Below are 17,919 nucleotides of genomic sequence, written 5' to 3'. Positions count from 1 at the left end.
GACACGTAAATGGCGCTCTCAACCAAAAAATGATTTTCCTGCTGTCTGCTACTATAGTCTGCCTTTCGCAGCGAACCAAGAAAACGGAAGTTGAATTCGCTCGTCTGACATGTGCCTTGAAATGTAAAGGAACGTTGAAGAACTCATCATTGTTCTAGCTTCGGCTTAGGGTGTGGCACTAACAGCTCTGGAGCGTCCCTTCTGCTGCAAAAAAAAAACAGCTGCTACATCACCACGCTTGCCGTAAAACGTGGGGCATAATAATGAAAGGCACCGAGCCTGTGCTCTATTGTGGCGGCCCTCAGAGCGATCAGTGGAACGACCCGCTCTCAGCACCAATGGCCACCACAGTGGTTTTCACCGAATCCTCGCCGGTGACGAACATCCTTCCGCCTTCACTTCGTATACAAGCGGTCAGTGGAGGGTAGGCAATGACCAGGGACGCTGAAGGCAACAGAAGAATGGAGGCTGCAGGAAAGGGTGTGAAGTCTAACGTTGCTTACTCGCCCTTGGGAAAGGAAGTAGTGTCGCCAAGCATAGCATATGAAAGAACAAAATTAGACCCACGTCTCCGAAAGACGCAAGGAGCCCTGGTAAAAGAGCGGCGTGGAACTCGAGCGGATGGCGACAGGAGGTGGCCACGGAATGGAATCGGGGCAGATTCTCTGGGTGCATGTGGAAACGTGGCCCCATCTCCCCATTCGGAAAAGCGATAGTCCGCTGCGAATAACGCCGATTACACAGCCCGGCCAAGGCTGGATGACTTTGCGCGGTGACAGTTGGCGTGCAGAATGACGCTGCCATCTGCGCCTTACGTTGTCGATGATCTTCCTTTCCCGCTGCCTTTTCCGCTTCCTTTCTCTCTCCGTCCTTTTTTTTCTTCTTATATGGTTTGAGAAGAGTGAAGAGGACAAGGTTGCTCGGGCGTACTTTTCCTTCGGGCATTTTCCTTTCGGCTCGAGTTACTCCAGCTCTCTCGGTTCCAGCTTCGAAGACGCAAGCAATCCCTCTGAGGTATGTGCTCTAGACCATGCATAATTGCACGCTCGCCACTTCAGCTACTTTAGAAAATAAATTAGAAACCTCAATGCTTTTGCGCATTGAGTACACACTGACGTGTCAGATGAGAAATTAGATCTTTGCGCGTGATCCGGAATTAATTTTTAATTGTGACGAGGAAAATACCTTTGGTTATGTCCGGGCACATTGACATAAAAGGAAAATCAATGGCCGTGAATAGAAGAAAGTAAACTGCGCAGGAGCCGTGAGAATGACCACGGACCTCAATACCTGCCGCTTTACAGGGAATGAAAAAAAAAGAGCGTGCACAATGAGCGCCCCGAATTTCAAAAAGTTTCTGACTGGCAAGGCTTAACGTAGTGCACTATATACTTTCTGCTTTCCACGTTAAACTCTCTTTGCTTAAAGTCTTCGACTTCAGGCCTTTCTACCGAAAATCTATCAACTGGTTTTTGGTGCATTTAGCAGGCCCCAATGCTACCCCGAAAGCAAGATATCGGCTGAAACTTTCCTCTGAAGGCTACCGGAAAAGAAATGAACAAAATACATTTTTGAGAAAAGGAACATTAACCATGAAAAGAACTAAAAGCCATGCACATGTCGTCCTTGTTAACTCGCGAATGATGTCTTTAAACAGCGAAAGCGCAGATTTATGTATTTTTCATTCATTAAAGCAATAATGAAGCTTGCTCTATAGAGTGTTACGTCGTAGTGCAAGACACTGACAAAGCTCTTTAATTTTCTTTTTCTGCCCGGCATCGCTGATTTGGAGAAACAGCGCTGTTTTCCTCCTCAGCAATTTCTTCTTTTGACGTCCGTCAGGTCATTGTGCTCGAAAGGCCTGCTACTATAAATCTCTCGGCAGCGTCTCTCCTCATAGGCCAGCTATGCTATAACAAAAGCAAGACTGACTCCATGACCCGAATCTTTCCTGCCAAAGGCAGCTTCAGGTCGTTAGCAACGAGGCGCAAACACTATTAGCAAGAGCACTCGGCGTTCGACCCAAAGCCAATCAGGAGCAGGCGCCATTAGCGATGCGTCTCACTTGGCCGAGAAAGAAGAGGTGGACTTTCACGGTTGCTGAGCCGTCGGAAAAAAAGAGAAGGCGGGTAGCTGGAGAAAAATAAAATGGAAGAAAAATATATAAATTACTGGTTAGTTGATGAAAAGATCTAGGCGCCGCGGGGACTGGAGCTTGGCTCCACGGCATTAATGGGTCTGTCTGCCTCAGTTTGTCAATGCGTCACTTGAAAAACGAGATCGCCAATTGGGATTAGCTGTGACAATCACCCGGTATATCGCCGCGTCGGCTTTGTTTCAACGCCTTCGGCGAAAGTGCATCTACTGCGCAAGAATCGCCAGCACTTTTTACCGTTTTTCGCACGTTTTTGTCATTTTCTCTACCTGCGGTTTTCAGTAATGCCCTACGATTTTTTTGTGTGTATGTTTTTTTCAGATTCTATGTCCGCTTTCGCCACGAGAAATACCATTGGGTCTGTGATCATATCCTGCAGCCGATCACTGGTAAGAGGAGGGTCAGCCTGGTACTTTCGGCCACGGCAAAATGAACTGTGCCTGGACAATAGGGGCCATGAGAAGTGCGAAAAAGTTTTTCTTACAGTGCTTTACGCGGCCAATCAGAGGAGATGTACCGGGAGAATCTCAATCATGATGTTCTCCGGCTCCCGGTAGTATAGAAACTGCCATAATTACTGGACCGATCTGCCCACCGCAGCACTCTCCATAAGTCTGGAGTGGGTCGAGCGGCAAACTACTACAACCGATGTGCAAAAGCAGATAAATCCCGGCATCTCACCGGCAACAGGGGTCAGCCCTAATAAGCCACTGACTGGAAGGAATGTGGCGTACACAGCAGGAGCAACATTATCATTTCGAGAAGGCAAGGTAGTGAAGCGTAAACAATGAACGAATTACGATTTTACATAGATAAGACAAACATAGGCTATGATTAAATTAACACGCGGATAATGCCGGTGTATCACTGAAAAAGGATGCATAAATGTGCAGAATGTTACGCCATTAATTGAATCAATACATAAATACAGCACGGGATACAAATATAGAGCTTCGCGGACAAAGTGCAAACCATGCCATTTTGCCGAGAAAAGCCCAAATTAAGAATAGATTTACAGTCTAGCCCGTTATACTTAGTGGCACGGGCAGGGACATTTTCTTTTTCGTTCTATTTATCGTCCCACAATAATTTTTGTCCAAGGAAGAGGCGACATGCACACACTGCAGTTAAGGGGAGACGCCGGTCTTCAAATATAAATTTTTATTATTATAGATATTATAATTAAATTAGGTGTATATATGTATTTCTTCTTGTCTTGAAATATGTAATTTGTGTCAGTATATCTCAATAAGAATAAATCAAGCTTAATTACGTAATTTCTTTTGGGTAATTAAGACACTTTCCTTAAAAGTTTTCGGTTTCGACTGAAATGAAATTTTAGTGAAGGGCCTGCCACGCAGAGCTATACTAATTATAATAATAGTCAGCTGCATCATTATGTAAAAATTCTCAGTTATGTCAAAGCACCATACCAATGGAATAATTAGAGGAAATTCTATATATTCGACTACGACATAAAAAAATAGCATAGCTCAATATTTCCGTTCCTTCTCTATTCAACAGTGTAACGTTAATTGAAATTGCACCATAAAAATTTAGCAAAAACTTCCGTAAGGCTAGTCATGTTGCCAAAAAAAGCAAATTTGAGAAAATATCATTCGAAGAGGGCTCGCCATGCATTCGGAGGCTGTTGTAGAGGCCTTGGAAAACGGTAGAATGAGCATGTTCTAAGCGCATTTCACAAGGAAAGCGAAACCAATATGTAGGTTAGAGCGCCAGCTTTCGACGCCGTTGAGGTGCGTGACGAGTGCAAAGTTCGTCCGCATTTTGCTCCGAACTCCCCGTTTTAGCGCTTCGTAGGCTTTAAATATATCCATTTTGTAGTACTTGGAGGTAGAATGATGCCTTGCAACTTCGTAGGTAGATAGTTAAGAGTACATTGAATACTCATATGCCGTTTTTGAACAATCAAACGTTTCGCATTTTTTTCGGCCAGAAGCCACTTACCACTGCCAACAGAACCAGCTTGAACCTCATTCACGGGCGAGAAGCGATGACGAAGAAGCGCGGCACAGCCGCTTGGTGTTCGTCGCCTTCTCAACAATGGCCCCGGCGGAAAGCTCGGCTAGAAATCCTACGGTGTCCATCTGCGTACGTTATGCACTTCCCGATTTATTTCAGTGTTTCTTTTTGTTTACTTCTCTCTTCTCCAGCATTCTTTCTATTTTCGTGCGTGGAAAAAATTCATCGCAAAAACTCTCTGCGATCCCCAAATCTTGGCCGTCTCCCCTGTGTGGGCACGTGCCCCTGTATGACAACAACAACAACAACAACAACAACAACAACAACAACAACAACAACAACAACAACAACAACAACAACAACAACAACAACAACAACAACAACAACAACAACAACAACAACAACAACAACAACAACAACAACAACAACAACAACAACAACAACAACAACAACAACAACAACAACAACAACAACAACAACAACAACAACAACAACAACAACAACAACAACAACAACAACAACAACAACAACAACAACAACAACAACAACAACAACAACAACAACAACAACAACAACAACAACAACAACAACAACAACAACAACAACAACAACAACAACAACAACAACAACAACAACAACAACAACAACAACAACAACAACAACAACAACAACAACAACAACAACAACAACAACAACAACAACAACAACAACAACAACAACAACAACAACAACAACAACAACAACAACAACAACAACAACAACAACAACAACAACAACAACAACAACAACAACAACAACAACAACAACAACAACAACAACAACAACAACAACAACAACAACAACAACAACAACAACAACAACAACAACAACAACAACAACAACAACAACAACGACAACGACAACGACAACGACAACGACAACGACAACGACAACGACAACGACAACGACAACGACAACGACAACGACAACGACAACAACAACGACAAACGACTAACGACTAACGACTAACGACTAACGACAACAACTACTACTACTACACTCTAAACAAAAGGAGTAAAAAGGGAGTAAAACTGTCCTCTAGCGCAAAACCCTTTATAAAATGGTGTGCCCTGGAGGACAGTTTACTCCCTTTTTACTCCCATATAGGTGTATTTGTGTTTAGAGTATAGCCTTTCCGGCATATCACGGCGACGAGACCACCAGAGGATAGTAGTCTCGTTTAGACGACGCACATGGGCAACTTCACGACCAACACGGTGGTTTTTCGAGGAAGGCGTAACTGGCTGGATGATGTAATTGACGGGAGTCGTACGCTGGATGCCTTGATAACGGCCTTGCTACTTGGTAGAAAATATTATGCTTGTAGGTATCCAAAGCTAAAAGAAGGAGTCCAGAAGAAGTGACTGTTGGGCCAGTTGATGCATGGCTCGAGGATACAAGGGGCAAGAGTGGACAGGCCGAACGAAGAACAAACACGGACAAAGCCCTTACTAGGCCTGTCTTAATAGTGCTGGTATTCGACATGCACAGTGTCCGATCCCTGTCTTGTCACCCTAAGTTTGACAAGCTTACGCGTTTGTCAAGTACTTATATTGAATTGGACTCGCAGACTTCGCCGGACTGTTCCACTTGTGGCATACCCGTGAATGTGGAGCATTTATTAGTGGTGCTTCCAGTGCATGCGAACCGAATACTGACGTTACTAGTTTCCTTGAAGCGTTTAGACAGAAGCCACTCTCGGAGGACTTACTGCTAGGCGCTTGGCTGTAGATTTGGAAAGCAGTCCAAGCAATGCGGGCTTTTTCACGCTTTTTGATCGACACGGGACTCGGCTCGCCGCTGTGATGCCTCTAATGTGCGTGTAATTATTATCTGTGTTCACATCACATCGCCACCCATTGCGACCCTCTTTCTTTTCCTCTTCTCTTTCTCCAGTGCAGAGCAGCAGAAAAGATAAACATCTTTCCGGCCAACCTCTTGTTATCTCTCTTAACTTATCTTTCTTTCCAAGTCGAGCAAATATTCTTACGGCAACTTAATTTTCGAACAACAGCGCATCAGTGCCCAGAACATTTTTCTGCATTTCTTACGCGTGGAATTAACATTGCAAGGCAATGTGACCAGTAGGTAAATGCAATGTAGTTAATGTCGTTAAGAAAGAAACCTGCTTCACCTGCAACCTTACACTGCATTAGACAGAAGCAAGCAGCAACTGAGCTTCTGAAAATTTGCGAGGAGAATATTAGGAAAATATTTTGCCTATATGTTATTGTGTTTTTTTTTTGCTCAATTCCCTTGCTTCTCTTTAAATGACAATATGCACCTAATGTTACTTGCATTATTTTCTCTTTGAAATGATGCGTTAGACATTAGAATACATGGATCACCACGTGGTATTCACCTACGGCCGCTACAAAATTCATAATTGAATTTCTCCTCTCATGCTAATTTGGCTTTCATTTCATCATGCGAACTGTGGCTTGACGTGTAGTTGACTTTTAAGCCACGTGCGGCACGAAAAGCCTACAACATAAACTCGGATACGTAGTTTTAATTGACTACAACGCGTAGACCAACTTGCTTCAAGGACTGCAATGAGAACAAACATATCGGTAGTTATATTGGTGCTTTTTTCGAGTCTTAGAGGACCTGATTCGGTCAACTTAATGTCACCACAATCGTTCCGTGGGTGAAACTGAAACCGAAACGGCGACAGGAAGAATTTCATTTTAAAAATTATTTAGTGGTCGTCGGCGAATATAACGGGGTGATCAATGTATGTTTAGCTTCAATGCTGCTTTAAAATTTATTTATAGACAGGAGTACCTCGACTGACAGTAGCCACTCGTGTGCAGGTTTTGTTCAACTTCTGCAGTTTGACAAGCCGCGCCAAAGTGCTCCCTAAAGTGCGCATAAGCATACGAGTCCTGTGTGTGCACGGAAGTTTAAAATGAATAGGGCGTTGATGATATTTACGATTCTCATTATGATCGTGGTTAGACGCGCACACGCAACGTCATCTTTTGCGAATTATTTCTGTCCTTCTCTTTTCTCCGCCAGGCGTTCCACTGATGGCTCGAAGATCGCTTTCGCCACGGGCCCGACAGCACGTCCCTCGTGCGTTCCACTCGTGCCCAGCTGCCTGAGTTCCGTGAGCTACGGTAGCTACAAGACGACCTCCAAAAGGTAAGGACCGCCCATTAACAGCCTTATTTCCCGTTTAGGGGACCATTTCATACAGCACTTGAGCGCATCCTAATGGGATGATGCGCTCCGAAGAATTATCTCGTCGGACAGCCTCAAACCTCATGCTGGTGGGCGGTTACGTGCTTACGCGGGTAGGGTCACTCAGTGGTCCGGGAATTTTTTTCTTCTCAACAATGTGGTGATGGCCAGTGCGTAGCACCTTTCTAACTTCTTCTGGCATCTTGTTCGACAATAATGGCAGCAATGGTAAGCTAGAGCGGCGCTTTCTCATCCCGTGAAGTTAATGCTCAATATAGGCGCGTCAATTCGCTTGAGCCGCTGCTACGCGTGAGATTCAGTTCTTTCTATCTGGCACACTAAACCGAAGACGCCTTTCAACGGCTGGAGCTCTTCCTCGAGTAGACGGGCTAAATGCCCTTTCTGATTGTGGTGGCTCAGCATAAAGATCGTACGCGCTTTGTAGCGATAGCTACATTACGGTATCATTTCCAGCCTTCAGCTTGGCGGTTCCGCCACCCTGTGGCTGCGCCGCCACGCTGTCACCTGGTTGGTTACGTGGTGCGGAGCAGCTGCCGGCGGCGCGGCGCCGTGACTGATCATGTGGTTCATCACGTGGTTGGTCACCTGAGCAAGTTCCACTAGGCCAGCTGTAGCTATCGCGTCACTCCAGGTTTAACCAGGGCTAAACCACCGCCAATTTTTTTCCCACTTACGCCAAAGAGAGACCTTTCTGGCATCTCTCGATAAGCTGTGGAAGATGAGGAGCTCTTATCATATAAGTTAATTCTTGTCGTTGTGGTGTGCTGTCGTCCCCGAAAGATGGCTATATACGCCCCACCGTTCTTGTTGTAAAGTGTCCAATTTCGATCAGAAGTAACGGAAACGTGGTGGTTTCATAAATATGTGTGCAGGTAGCACCGTCTGCAGTTTAACGATTATGCTTTGCGTGAGTGAACGTTTCACTGCTGCATTAGTGCTGCCGTATAGCAGTAGCCTTGCATTTAGACCACGATACTCTCCGTTCTGTTTGTGACTCGAGCGATATGAGCGCAATATTCAACGCTCTACCTTATTCAACTCCAGGTAACGATAGCCTCTTTTGACATAATCTGCTTCTAAATTTGTCACTACTAGATAGCTGAAGTGGTAAAGGTGGCACGCGCATTCTGCAACTAGCTAAATAACGAAGCAAGCTAATGAGACACTACGTGACGAGGAATATGACCAGTCGACCTGAATACTTGTGGCTAAGAACTACCGAAGGTCAACGTTTTTCTGTATGCTAGCAGAGCTATTTTACTCCTTCAAATGGGCGACCATTACATACAACGCATCTGTTATTTCGTAGAAAGGTTATTGGGCACCCTGCAGCCGCCATCTAGATACTATAGAAGCTACCTCCTGCCTGACCAAGCATCTGTGGCCCCTAGGCAGCTTCGCGGTGTGTTCAAAATACAACACACCATCTTTAGTCACCGCTAAACAGATAATAGATACTCAGCGTTGTCACGACCCACCCTTATAAATTTCGCAGGAGATATTCCGTGTCTCGTGTAGTCTCGGTAAATAAGCCCACATTCTATTAAACTGCAAAAGGTTTGGTTGCCGAAATAGTAGGTGCGTCATCGAGGAATGGTTCAGCACCGTAAACAAGGACGAAAAAAAAAGTGCAGAAGAAAAGAAAAAGTGCCCCCCCCCCCCCCCCCCCCCCCGTATATTTCTCTATTTCATTATAACTTTAAAATAGCTTGACCTCTGGCTTACGCTTCTTGACTGCTATACTATGTCTTATTTTAAAGTTTTTGCCAGCTAGCCTCAGCGCACTACAGTTCAAATTTTGCTTAATGTTATTGAACTGTGCATCGGACGTGTATCTCTCTTGGATCCTCTTGTCTGTTTACAATGACGCAGAGCCATGAACTTGCTTCGGGGGGCAGCCGCTTCCTGTGAGCAGCTCATAAGAAAGCTGGTGCCTCGCCCGCTTAATGTTCTCGGCATCCAGTGCGGGAACTATGCCCGCGACGACTTGGATCGGCTGGAATCTAACTCCAGGACGGCCAAGGTGCGGAAGACACAGGCTCCCACGTCGCTTTTGTCCGTAGCTCCGTGCAGCCACCACCAGCTCCCGGATGTGCACGCCAGATTATTTCCCTGTTCGCTACACAGCACAGATGACGTCACGCCACAGGTATGTCACACACGCACCGACGTTATCCTGCTGACTGACTGCTGGGACGCGTACAGGATAAAACTCGTCAAACCCGCCATGAATTGATTGTGAGACATCTAGGAGACTATTCGACCCGGAGAAGCACTGTGAGGACGGAATGTAATGCGTGTGTAGGTACCTAATTTTCTGGCATTTTGTGTAACGCTGTGCCTTGCAACGATGATACTATTAATATATGGAAAGCAACGCGTACGAAATAGCCAATGACTGCACTTTAAATGTATGCATAAAAATTAATATTTTTCATAACCTCCACACTTCGTGCCGTCAGGTAATGGATCAAGCACGGCCTGTCGGCTTCTTTGATGCACAATTATCTGCTATGTTAGCGAGAGCGTTCAGGATGCAGCGTTTGGTAGAATGCATAGTAGCACATGCGGTGCATCAGTTCACTTAGTATTTGTGCTGTGTGGAACCGTATGACCAACCTTATCTGGAATATCGGCCTCTGCATGTCTGAACGAATGATAGGGCTATCTGCACCGCTCCTAACTCAAAACCGCACATTTCTTTTTCGACCGCTTTCACGTAACCACATGATCAGGACACCGGCTAGGCGGTGCTTAAACTGAACCTAAATGCCCCTTACCGCGTCGGCCCATGTGCATATCTTTCTCATCAGCGACAGAAGTTACAAAAAGTTGCAAAAAGTTACAAAAAGTGCCACACGTCTCACCTTGTCCCCTGGCGAAAAAATGACAGCAGTTGTTGTGAAACCCTTGAAAAGTTTTATTCATTAGAGCTCTTAAATAAATGGCTTCTGTCATAAAAATTTACTACAAAAAAAGAACCGTCAAGCATTCAAGCATCGCATGCAGTTTACACCAACTAAGCGCATACCAGAATTTCACACGTCGCCCTCATCTGCTTTTTTGGACTGTTTCATTTCGGTAGCCGCCGCTACGTGTTCAGGATTCATTGATAACTTCCAGGCCAAAGCAATAAGAAAAGAAGTGTTTTTAAGTATCTAGTTTTCGCGTAAACTATCGAATATTAAGAGGAAAATCTGTAATTTTCTTTTGCAACTGGTTTGCATCTTAGGATAAGAAATGTTTTATGCTTTCTGTGAATCGCGCAGTTTCACTTCCTGAAGAGACACATGGGATGTGAGGGACGCTGTAGTAGAGGAGTCCGGATTAATTTAGTCTGCCTAAGGTTCTTCAACGAGTGCTGACAACGCTCAGCAAACGCTTCATTTGCATTTGCTTTTATCCTCTACCAAAATGCGAGTGCGATGGCTGGGATTCAATTTCGCGACCTTGGGATCTGCCGCCCAAAGCCAAAGGCACTGAATGCCACGGCAAGTGTTATATCAGTGAGAACAGAGTGTTCCCATTAATACTGCCCTCATATGTGAAAATTCTCCTCGTTTAGACCTATAGGAGGAGGACGTGAGTCCAGATAACGATCTTTGTGGCTTTTGCACGGTACCTGCGAGCAACGACCACTGCCATGAGTGGTGGACGATTAACACTTTCGACAGCTGCAATTAACTTAAAAACTGAGTCGATATAGCTTAGCTCTTTATGTATGCAGCACTCTCCAGTTCATGTACGCGTTTATTATTGCAGCCTGATCAAGCAGCCGCGGTCCTTCAGCGGGACTGCTTGCTAGGAAGCGGAACATTCCCACCAAAATGGCTTCAGGAGATCAACGACCAGGGCCAGCATTCCATTCGTTTTGCCCAGCCGGCGGCTTTCGCTGCAAGCGCAGCCTCCACTAATGGCTGCAAGGACCCCATGGATCCAAGTGGCTCTGAAGACAGCGGTAAGCTATTGTCGAGTAGCTTAGTGGTAAATATAATTCACTGTTTTTTTTCCTCGGTACTCGTGGAGCAGGTCAACATCGTGGGATGGACACCTACTCGTGAAGAAGGGACAATTTTTTAAAATATTGCGCATCATATAAAACATTCGAGTTCTGGCAACCAGCTTACTCTTCACTCTAACACACGCTCCTCGTTGGTATCTATCGAGATATTAAGATATTTGAGGTACAGCTACAGCTTCATCACTCAAGATTTTTGTGCTCATTATAGAATACGCACGAAGTTGCAAATGTGCAGAGCAACAGACCCATTTAATAAGTGGCTGAAAATAACCGCAGGAACCACCGCAGCCTCCCGTAGTGTAACGGAAACGAGCAGGACCCGCAGCAGCTCTCGCCATCTCCCCATAGGCGCTGTGTGCCCAAGGCGGTGCTTTAAGTGCGGGAGGAGCCGCTCGAAACCGTGCACTGCACACCGCATGCTCGGGCGGCCACTTCTTCGGTCGGTGTCCGCCAAAACATCCGGAAGCCGTCGGCACGCTCCTCAGACCACTCACACTCTTCGCCAGTTTCGGTGAGCGAGCTCGAGAGCGGCGATCTTTTGGGTGCTTGACTGCCCAGAGCCTCTTTTGAGAGTGGAGACTTCCGGGCTATTTTCGGGCAGATATTCTATGTTGCGCTGGCGCCATAGATATCTTAAATGGGGTAATTTTCGGTTTCTTCCGCCATAAGACAGTTCACTACTGCTGACAGCCGTACCAGTCTTAAATCAAGTAGGAGTTCAAAAACTCTGTCTGTATAGCAGAGCGTTAAGCATTATTTGTGATCCAAATTTGGTTTGGTGAAAACTAAGTGCCAAAGGGCGTCACTGCCCCGAACTGGCGGCGCTGCTATCCACGCACCATAGCTAAGTAAAGATATATGAATGGAGCGTCAAATGTTGCCGATGCACCGCTTGACAGCAGGAAAGGTACAGCGGGGAGTCGCATGATGTTATAATACTCACGGGGAAATCCCCATTATAAAAATAAACGGTAACGCATCATTGTATCCGTGACATGAAATTAGGCTCGGAAATGTTTGGCGAAGGTCGCCGGTGTGCGTTTAATTATCTAATTTTGAGCTATACATCGGCAATGACGCGACGCCTCGACTTATCTTCTGCCTCAGAATTGGCATAACTGAAAACTTCTTGTTGCCTGATGTATCGAATCCGTGCTCTCACTCTGAATACAGAGGCCCGCGGTGTTAAACTTCGTGGCCTTCTTGCAATCTTCAAAGTAGCTATGTAGCAAGCTCACTTTAATAGTTCGGCCTTCAGCGTAGTGGTTTTGCAGGTGCAAGAATTCCTGATTCACGGGAGTCTTAGGTCCAAGCTCCAGCGTGATCTACGAGAGAACGCGTAAAGCTGAATAACTGCCTGCATTTTCAGTATCTTGTAATCACATTGTAAATGTTCATCAAAGCAGGAAGAAAGGCATGAAATCAAAGGCCTTGGCTGCAAAACCAACTTTCATTGCTCCAATGCGTAGCCAAACATGGTTGTGTGGTGAAACATGGTCGTGCGTAGCCAAACATGGTCGTGCGATGTGCCAGCCAGAGGTTGTGAATAGGCCTGCGGGAGCTCCAGGTCTGAAATCTGAAATGTCTGTAACGTCTGTAGATTCGATTTTCTACAAGTGTTCACTACGGAAGAGAGAGTGGCCAGGAACGCCACAACAGTGCGTTCACATTCTGTCGGCTGCTGTTTTAGCGATAGTCGAAAACAACCATGTCCAACTAACAGGCCGAATCGATTCCGCGGATAGGTTCCTCGGTACGATGCGCCCTTTTTTTTCTTTGTAACGTCTCTGTAAGGCCCACCGTACATAGGAAATCCACCAGAGAAATGGTAAGCGCGGACATTCGGGACTGATTTCCATGCAGTACAAACAGAGTTAGTGGAATACGTAGCTGATTATTGTTCCATACAAGGCGCCTGGACAGGTGGGCTTAAATATTGAGATTGACGAACCAGATTTCTCATAAGCTCTACTGAAGTAGCATTTGTTTACATTTAACTGAGTGGAGATTTGTAACCATGACCCTAACTAAGGTCACGCCTATTCGTAGTGCAAGTGCGTCGCTGTCCCGAGTAACGTGACGTTTCCCTTAAATTATGCAAACGCATTAAGCTACCTTCCTATAGTCCGGCTTTCACTCACCAGTACCAGACGTTGTTCCTGCGGTCCTCGCAACTAAAGGCAGCTGCTGCGAGCAGATATTCGTTTAAATGATAGAACAGTATGTAGTATTTACTAAACTGTAGGCGTAGTAGCAGTTTATGCAATCATGCAATACAGAATATGCATTCACCATGTGTTGCGCGGAACGAATCAAGCTTATAACGGGAGGGCTATGTGTATTAACGGTTATGCCACCTCAACCAAGGGTATGCGCGCTTTACCGGGGGACAGACAAACATAAATATATTAACAACTCGCTCTTTAATAATGATAATTTTCACAGCTTTTACACAATCAAGCTTTCAGCATACTGGAGTTTTAAAATGTCATATAATAAAGTGCCAGAGGAACAGGCAGTTTTAACTGACTAACCTTCACTTATTCCGTGTCGTCCACCCATACTCAAACTCCGTCCTGCTTTTCTTCATAGTTTCTTCAATTTAGACAAGCGTCGGGTGTTCGTAAACACGTCGCCAAGCCTTAACTCTGCCCCTCCTTCCCGCTTCCCTGGCTAGAACGCCTGATACTCTTTCTGCCTCCACGCGCCCTTTAAATCTAGCATTCCAGACTTGGGGCGTTCTTCAAAAGTTCATCTTTTCCGTTCCTTTTTCGTGAATACTTCCGCCTCGTCTTGTGCACTCTTGCATTCGGAGACAGCACGGAAGTGCATAATTTATATCGAGCCTTAAGCGATTGAATTAAAAACAAGTTGTTTTGCGGGGCATCATTCTTGTATACCGTTTAATATATGACGAAAAATTGCTGTGCAACATAGAAAAAACCGCACACAGAGCCAAATTGACACAAAAGCGTAGTTGAACCGTGTCAACTGAACTGTGTCAACTGAATTGCGTCAACTTGTGTCTGTGTGTCGTTTTTTTTCCTGTTGTGCTGCAGTTCTTCGTCATGAGTCACCAACCAGTCCCCACCCTTACCCTATATTTGTGATTATCCAACGTCTCCTTTCTGTATATATTAGCTCTCGCATTTCCCCTTAACCAGCGCCACGTACTCGGATCGGGAGGCAGCCGTCTTCCGTGAGTGTCTCATCAGGGAGCTGTTGTCGCGCCCCGCCGCCATGCTGGAGGTCAATATCGCGGACTCCCCCTACGGTCACCCGGTTGAACAGCAATCCTCCTTGGCACATGAAGGGCCGAGAAAGGTGCCCTTCTCGATAGTCAAGTCCGTGGATCCGTGCAGCCGCCACCAGGTCCCAGATGCCCACGCCACACTGTTCTGTCCCTGCTCACGGCCCGGCACCGCTGACGCCTCCACACAGGTGTGTGCAACGCACTCTTAAGGCTTTCCTCGTACATGACGCAGCCGCACTAATGGCTTCGAGTCGATTGCTGCCAGCACATATTTGCCATTTGGCATTCCAGCTAGCTTATTCTATGACACTTTACAGCGGCTTTGAACATAATTGTGAACAAGCGGACTCGCATATTTTTCTGAGAGTGGCCTGCACCTATCAGCGATTTCTTTAGTTGCGGTAAATTTATCTCCCATCATGCACTAATAGGGTTACCTTTAGTGCTATCTACCGAATGCAGTAAATAATATATCGCAAAACTGCGATCTTGGTGGCATGTCGTCCGCCATTTCCGTGCCAGATTTAGCCACCGGTAATAATATCGATTCTTTACAAAATATATAGCGTCATGTACATTTTCGAAACAAAATGATTTCACTATCCCTCGGGTCTTTATTTAACAAATCCTGGCATTTAGATGTCGTAAGATGAAGCTATTGTGGCACTCTTTCCTCTTGACATTTTTCTTTGAAAAAGTAATGAATTGGCTTTCTTGTATGCTAAATACACTATATAGGGGGAAATATGGTATTAAAATGAACTAATATGTGGCACCTGAAAGACTAGCACAAGTGCAACATTCAAGGAACGGACAAATACACTATAACGAGCTGTATTTCACAGCGCTTGAAGGCAGGAAAAAAAAAACCAAGACACAAACGCGGCGCTGACAAGAAAGAAGTTCAATTCCAAAAAGTAAACAGTAGAAGAAGAGCAGTTTGGTCGTGTTAGTTGGTCAGCTCGTTATGTATTACCAATTCGCCAAATCTGCTGTTCTTCCACACATACAATATGGCGGGACGACCAAAGGCACTAAAAGAAAGTTTCGATGTTTTAGCAAACGGTCGAATTAACAGTGAATTGGTCAAATTTTACTATAGATACATAGCCACCAAGGCTAATGCTAGACTTTTTTCGCAAAGAGGCAATAAAGGAAGTGCTCATCGCAATAATCTTATCAAGTGCTTGCCGCATATTACTTACCCAGCAGGTGTAGCTCGCAAAGGCTGCCGATTTCCATCTCTATCTATAAGATTGACCTCGAAGCGAAGTCGTTAGAGTTAAAATCTTATGCATGCTAGACTTGAAGGTTTCGGTTAAATCTCGTACTTTTTCCAGACCGAAAAATCAGCCATGAACGGCCAGATGAGGAGCATTTACCCAGGACCTGGAACATCATCCCCATGGCTCCGAGACGTTAACGATAAGATCGCTCATGAGGCCCATCCCATCCCACCTGCAGCTAATGCCCCCCGCGATGCATCGAACCAACTCTTCCAAGTCGCCATATATCTAAACGGCGCAAGAAATAACGGTAGGTCACACTTTCAGCCGCTGTGTGCTAAAACATGATGCTGAAACTTATTCAAGCCTTAGCATAGATCAAGTCGATGCTGCAATCTTCATTGCAGAGACTGTTCTCGAGGGTGTCAATGACTACGCACTTTCATCGACTTTCTCCTCGCGCTGATTTCATATTTATTCCTTGATGAACATTCAAAAGCTTTGTGATTTACGGCCAGCGGAAAAGTCTCCTGTTCGTTTCTCTTTAACCATTGCCTCGCTATATGCAAAGCACCGTGCGGTTTTCTAACGTGCGAATCCTGTTCTCGGTGTGGAACTGCGAATCAAAATAGTTATGTTATGATCACGTGGGGCATCATGGGTTTCTTTTTACTTTTCGCGTTCGGGTATCGTTTTGAATGCGAGAGCATTTAAACCCTCATGGGCAAAACTATGTCGACGGTCATAAAATTGGCCCTTTGGGGTCACAAGGCCGGATAATTCCCGTTGGCTGGTCGTAAGTGACGTCACCAGGCAGAAAGTGGCGTCACTTATGAGAAACGCATCAAGATGTCTAATGGTGGCACACATAAGCTAAATGGGTGTCTCTGTAAATTTGTGTTTTCATTCCTATAAAAGTGAATGAGCGGCAGAGATGCAAATTCTCTCGAAATATTCGAGTGCGTAATTATTGTTTTCGGCTTTATTGGACAAAAAACGTCGCCCGACGTCTCTTCTGTGCGGTTATAGAAACAGGTGGCGTTGGCGACGCCTGTAATTCATTTTCCTATCTCTCTCTTTCCTTGTTAATAAAATATAAGTTTTGTCTAAAACCAACCGCTTTAATATGTGAAAGTGGTATTCTGCAGGTCCAGGCTTAGCCGGAATTCTCCTATGGGTGTCTAAAACCAATGAAAGATCTCAACCCCTGCGAGCCGGCCCCTGTTCTTAAGCTGTAACTTCCACGCATCACCGCGGGAACTGGTGTAGTCACTCGCGATTCCCGACCACTCGCTGCAGGCGCCGTGTGCACCAGGCGATGGCTCAAGTTCGGGACACAGCTACCGAAACTCTGCACGGCACAGCACGTGCTCGAGCAGCCATCTTTTCGGTAGGTATATGCCGAGGACTGCAGCCTTTGGCGCCCTCCACTGATTACTAAATCCGCCAGGAACTGCTGCTGTAGGCCCACGACATCGGTGAATATTGGTGGTTTTGTCAACGGATGTAATAGCACAAACGATGAAGGCGAAGTGAGCTGTTAATTGCACGCAGAACTTAATCTCGAGGGACTGTGAAATTCACCGGACAACAGGCCTTATTGAAAACAAACTCCAAGATGACGGCTTATGCCTGGAGTATGGAAGTAGGCTCCCGCCTTTTCTGCGAAGGTCACAGGTGAGCCAGCTCAGTGGTCTGACATGGGTTAAGACCGCGCATGTAGCGCATTCAATGCAAGGATGCAGCCATGCAAATTGGCGAAGGATTTGAGGCCTCGCACTTATTTGCAGCTTTACGCCTTGAACTTCTTGGACTAAACTGAATATTTTTTTTTCATATGGCTCTCGTTTCGCCTATGAAGTGTTGAAGCATACGGGCACTTCCTAAATAATCGAATTAACTCGAATGCTAGGCTCGCCTGTGCCTACGTTTCAATGGGCCTACCATGTCTACATTGAAAACTACAGGCAGTCTACCCTGCTTTACGCAGGTACGACCTTGTGCAGGTCGGCGGTCGTTGCTCTCTGGACGATGA

General features: G+C 45.6%; 1 protein-coding gene across 1 annotated transcript; it reads left to right on the top strand.

Annotated features, from left to right (window-relative positions):
• The first annotated feature begins 263 nt into the window (after positions 1-263).
• LOC144124196 (uncharacterized) lies at positions 264-17,446 on the top strand. Its single transcript, XM_077656847.1, has 8 exons — positions 264-424; positions 7,199-7,324; positions 9,257-9,533; positions 11,147-11,342; positions 11,754-11,916; positions 14,570-14,846; positions 15,999-16,194; positions 17,184-17,446. The coding sequence occupies exons 1-8, from the start codon at positions 264-266 to the stop codon at positions 17,276-17,278; spliced, it is 1,491 nt and encodes a 496-aa protein (XP_077512973.1). The 3' UTR covers positions 17,279-17,446.
• The last annotated feature ends 473 nt before the right edge of the window (positions 17,447-17,919 follow it).

The sequence above is a fragment of the Amblyomma americanum genome, chromosome 3 (assembly GCF_052857255.1).
Source record: "Amblyomma americanum isolate KBUSLIRL-KWMA chromosome 3, ASM5285725v1, whole genome shotgun sequence".
Lineage (NCBI taxonomy): Eukaryota > Metazoa > Arthropoda > Arachnida > Ixodida > Ixodidae > Amblyomma > Amblyomma americanum.
Note: the sequence above shows the minus strand (reverse complement) of the source record. Positions and strands in the feature narration are given on the sequence as shown.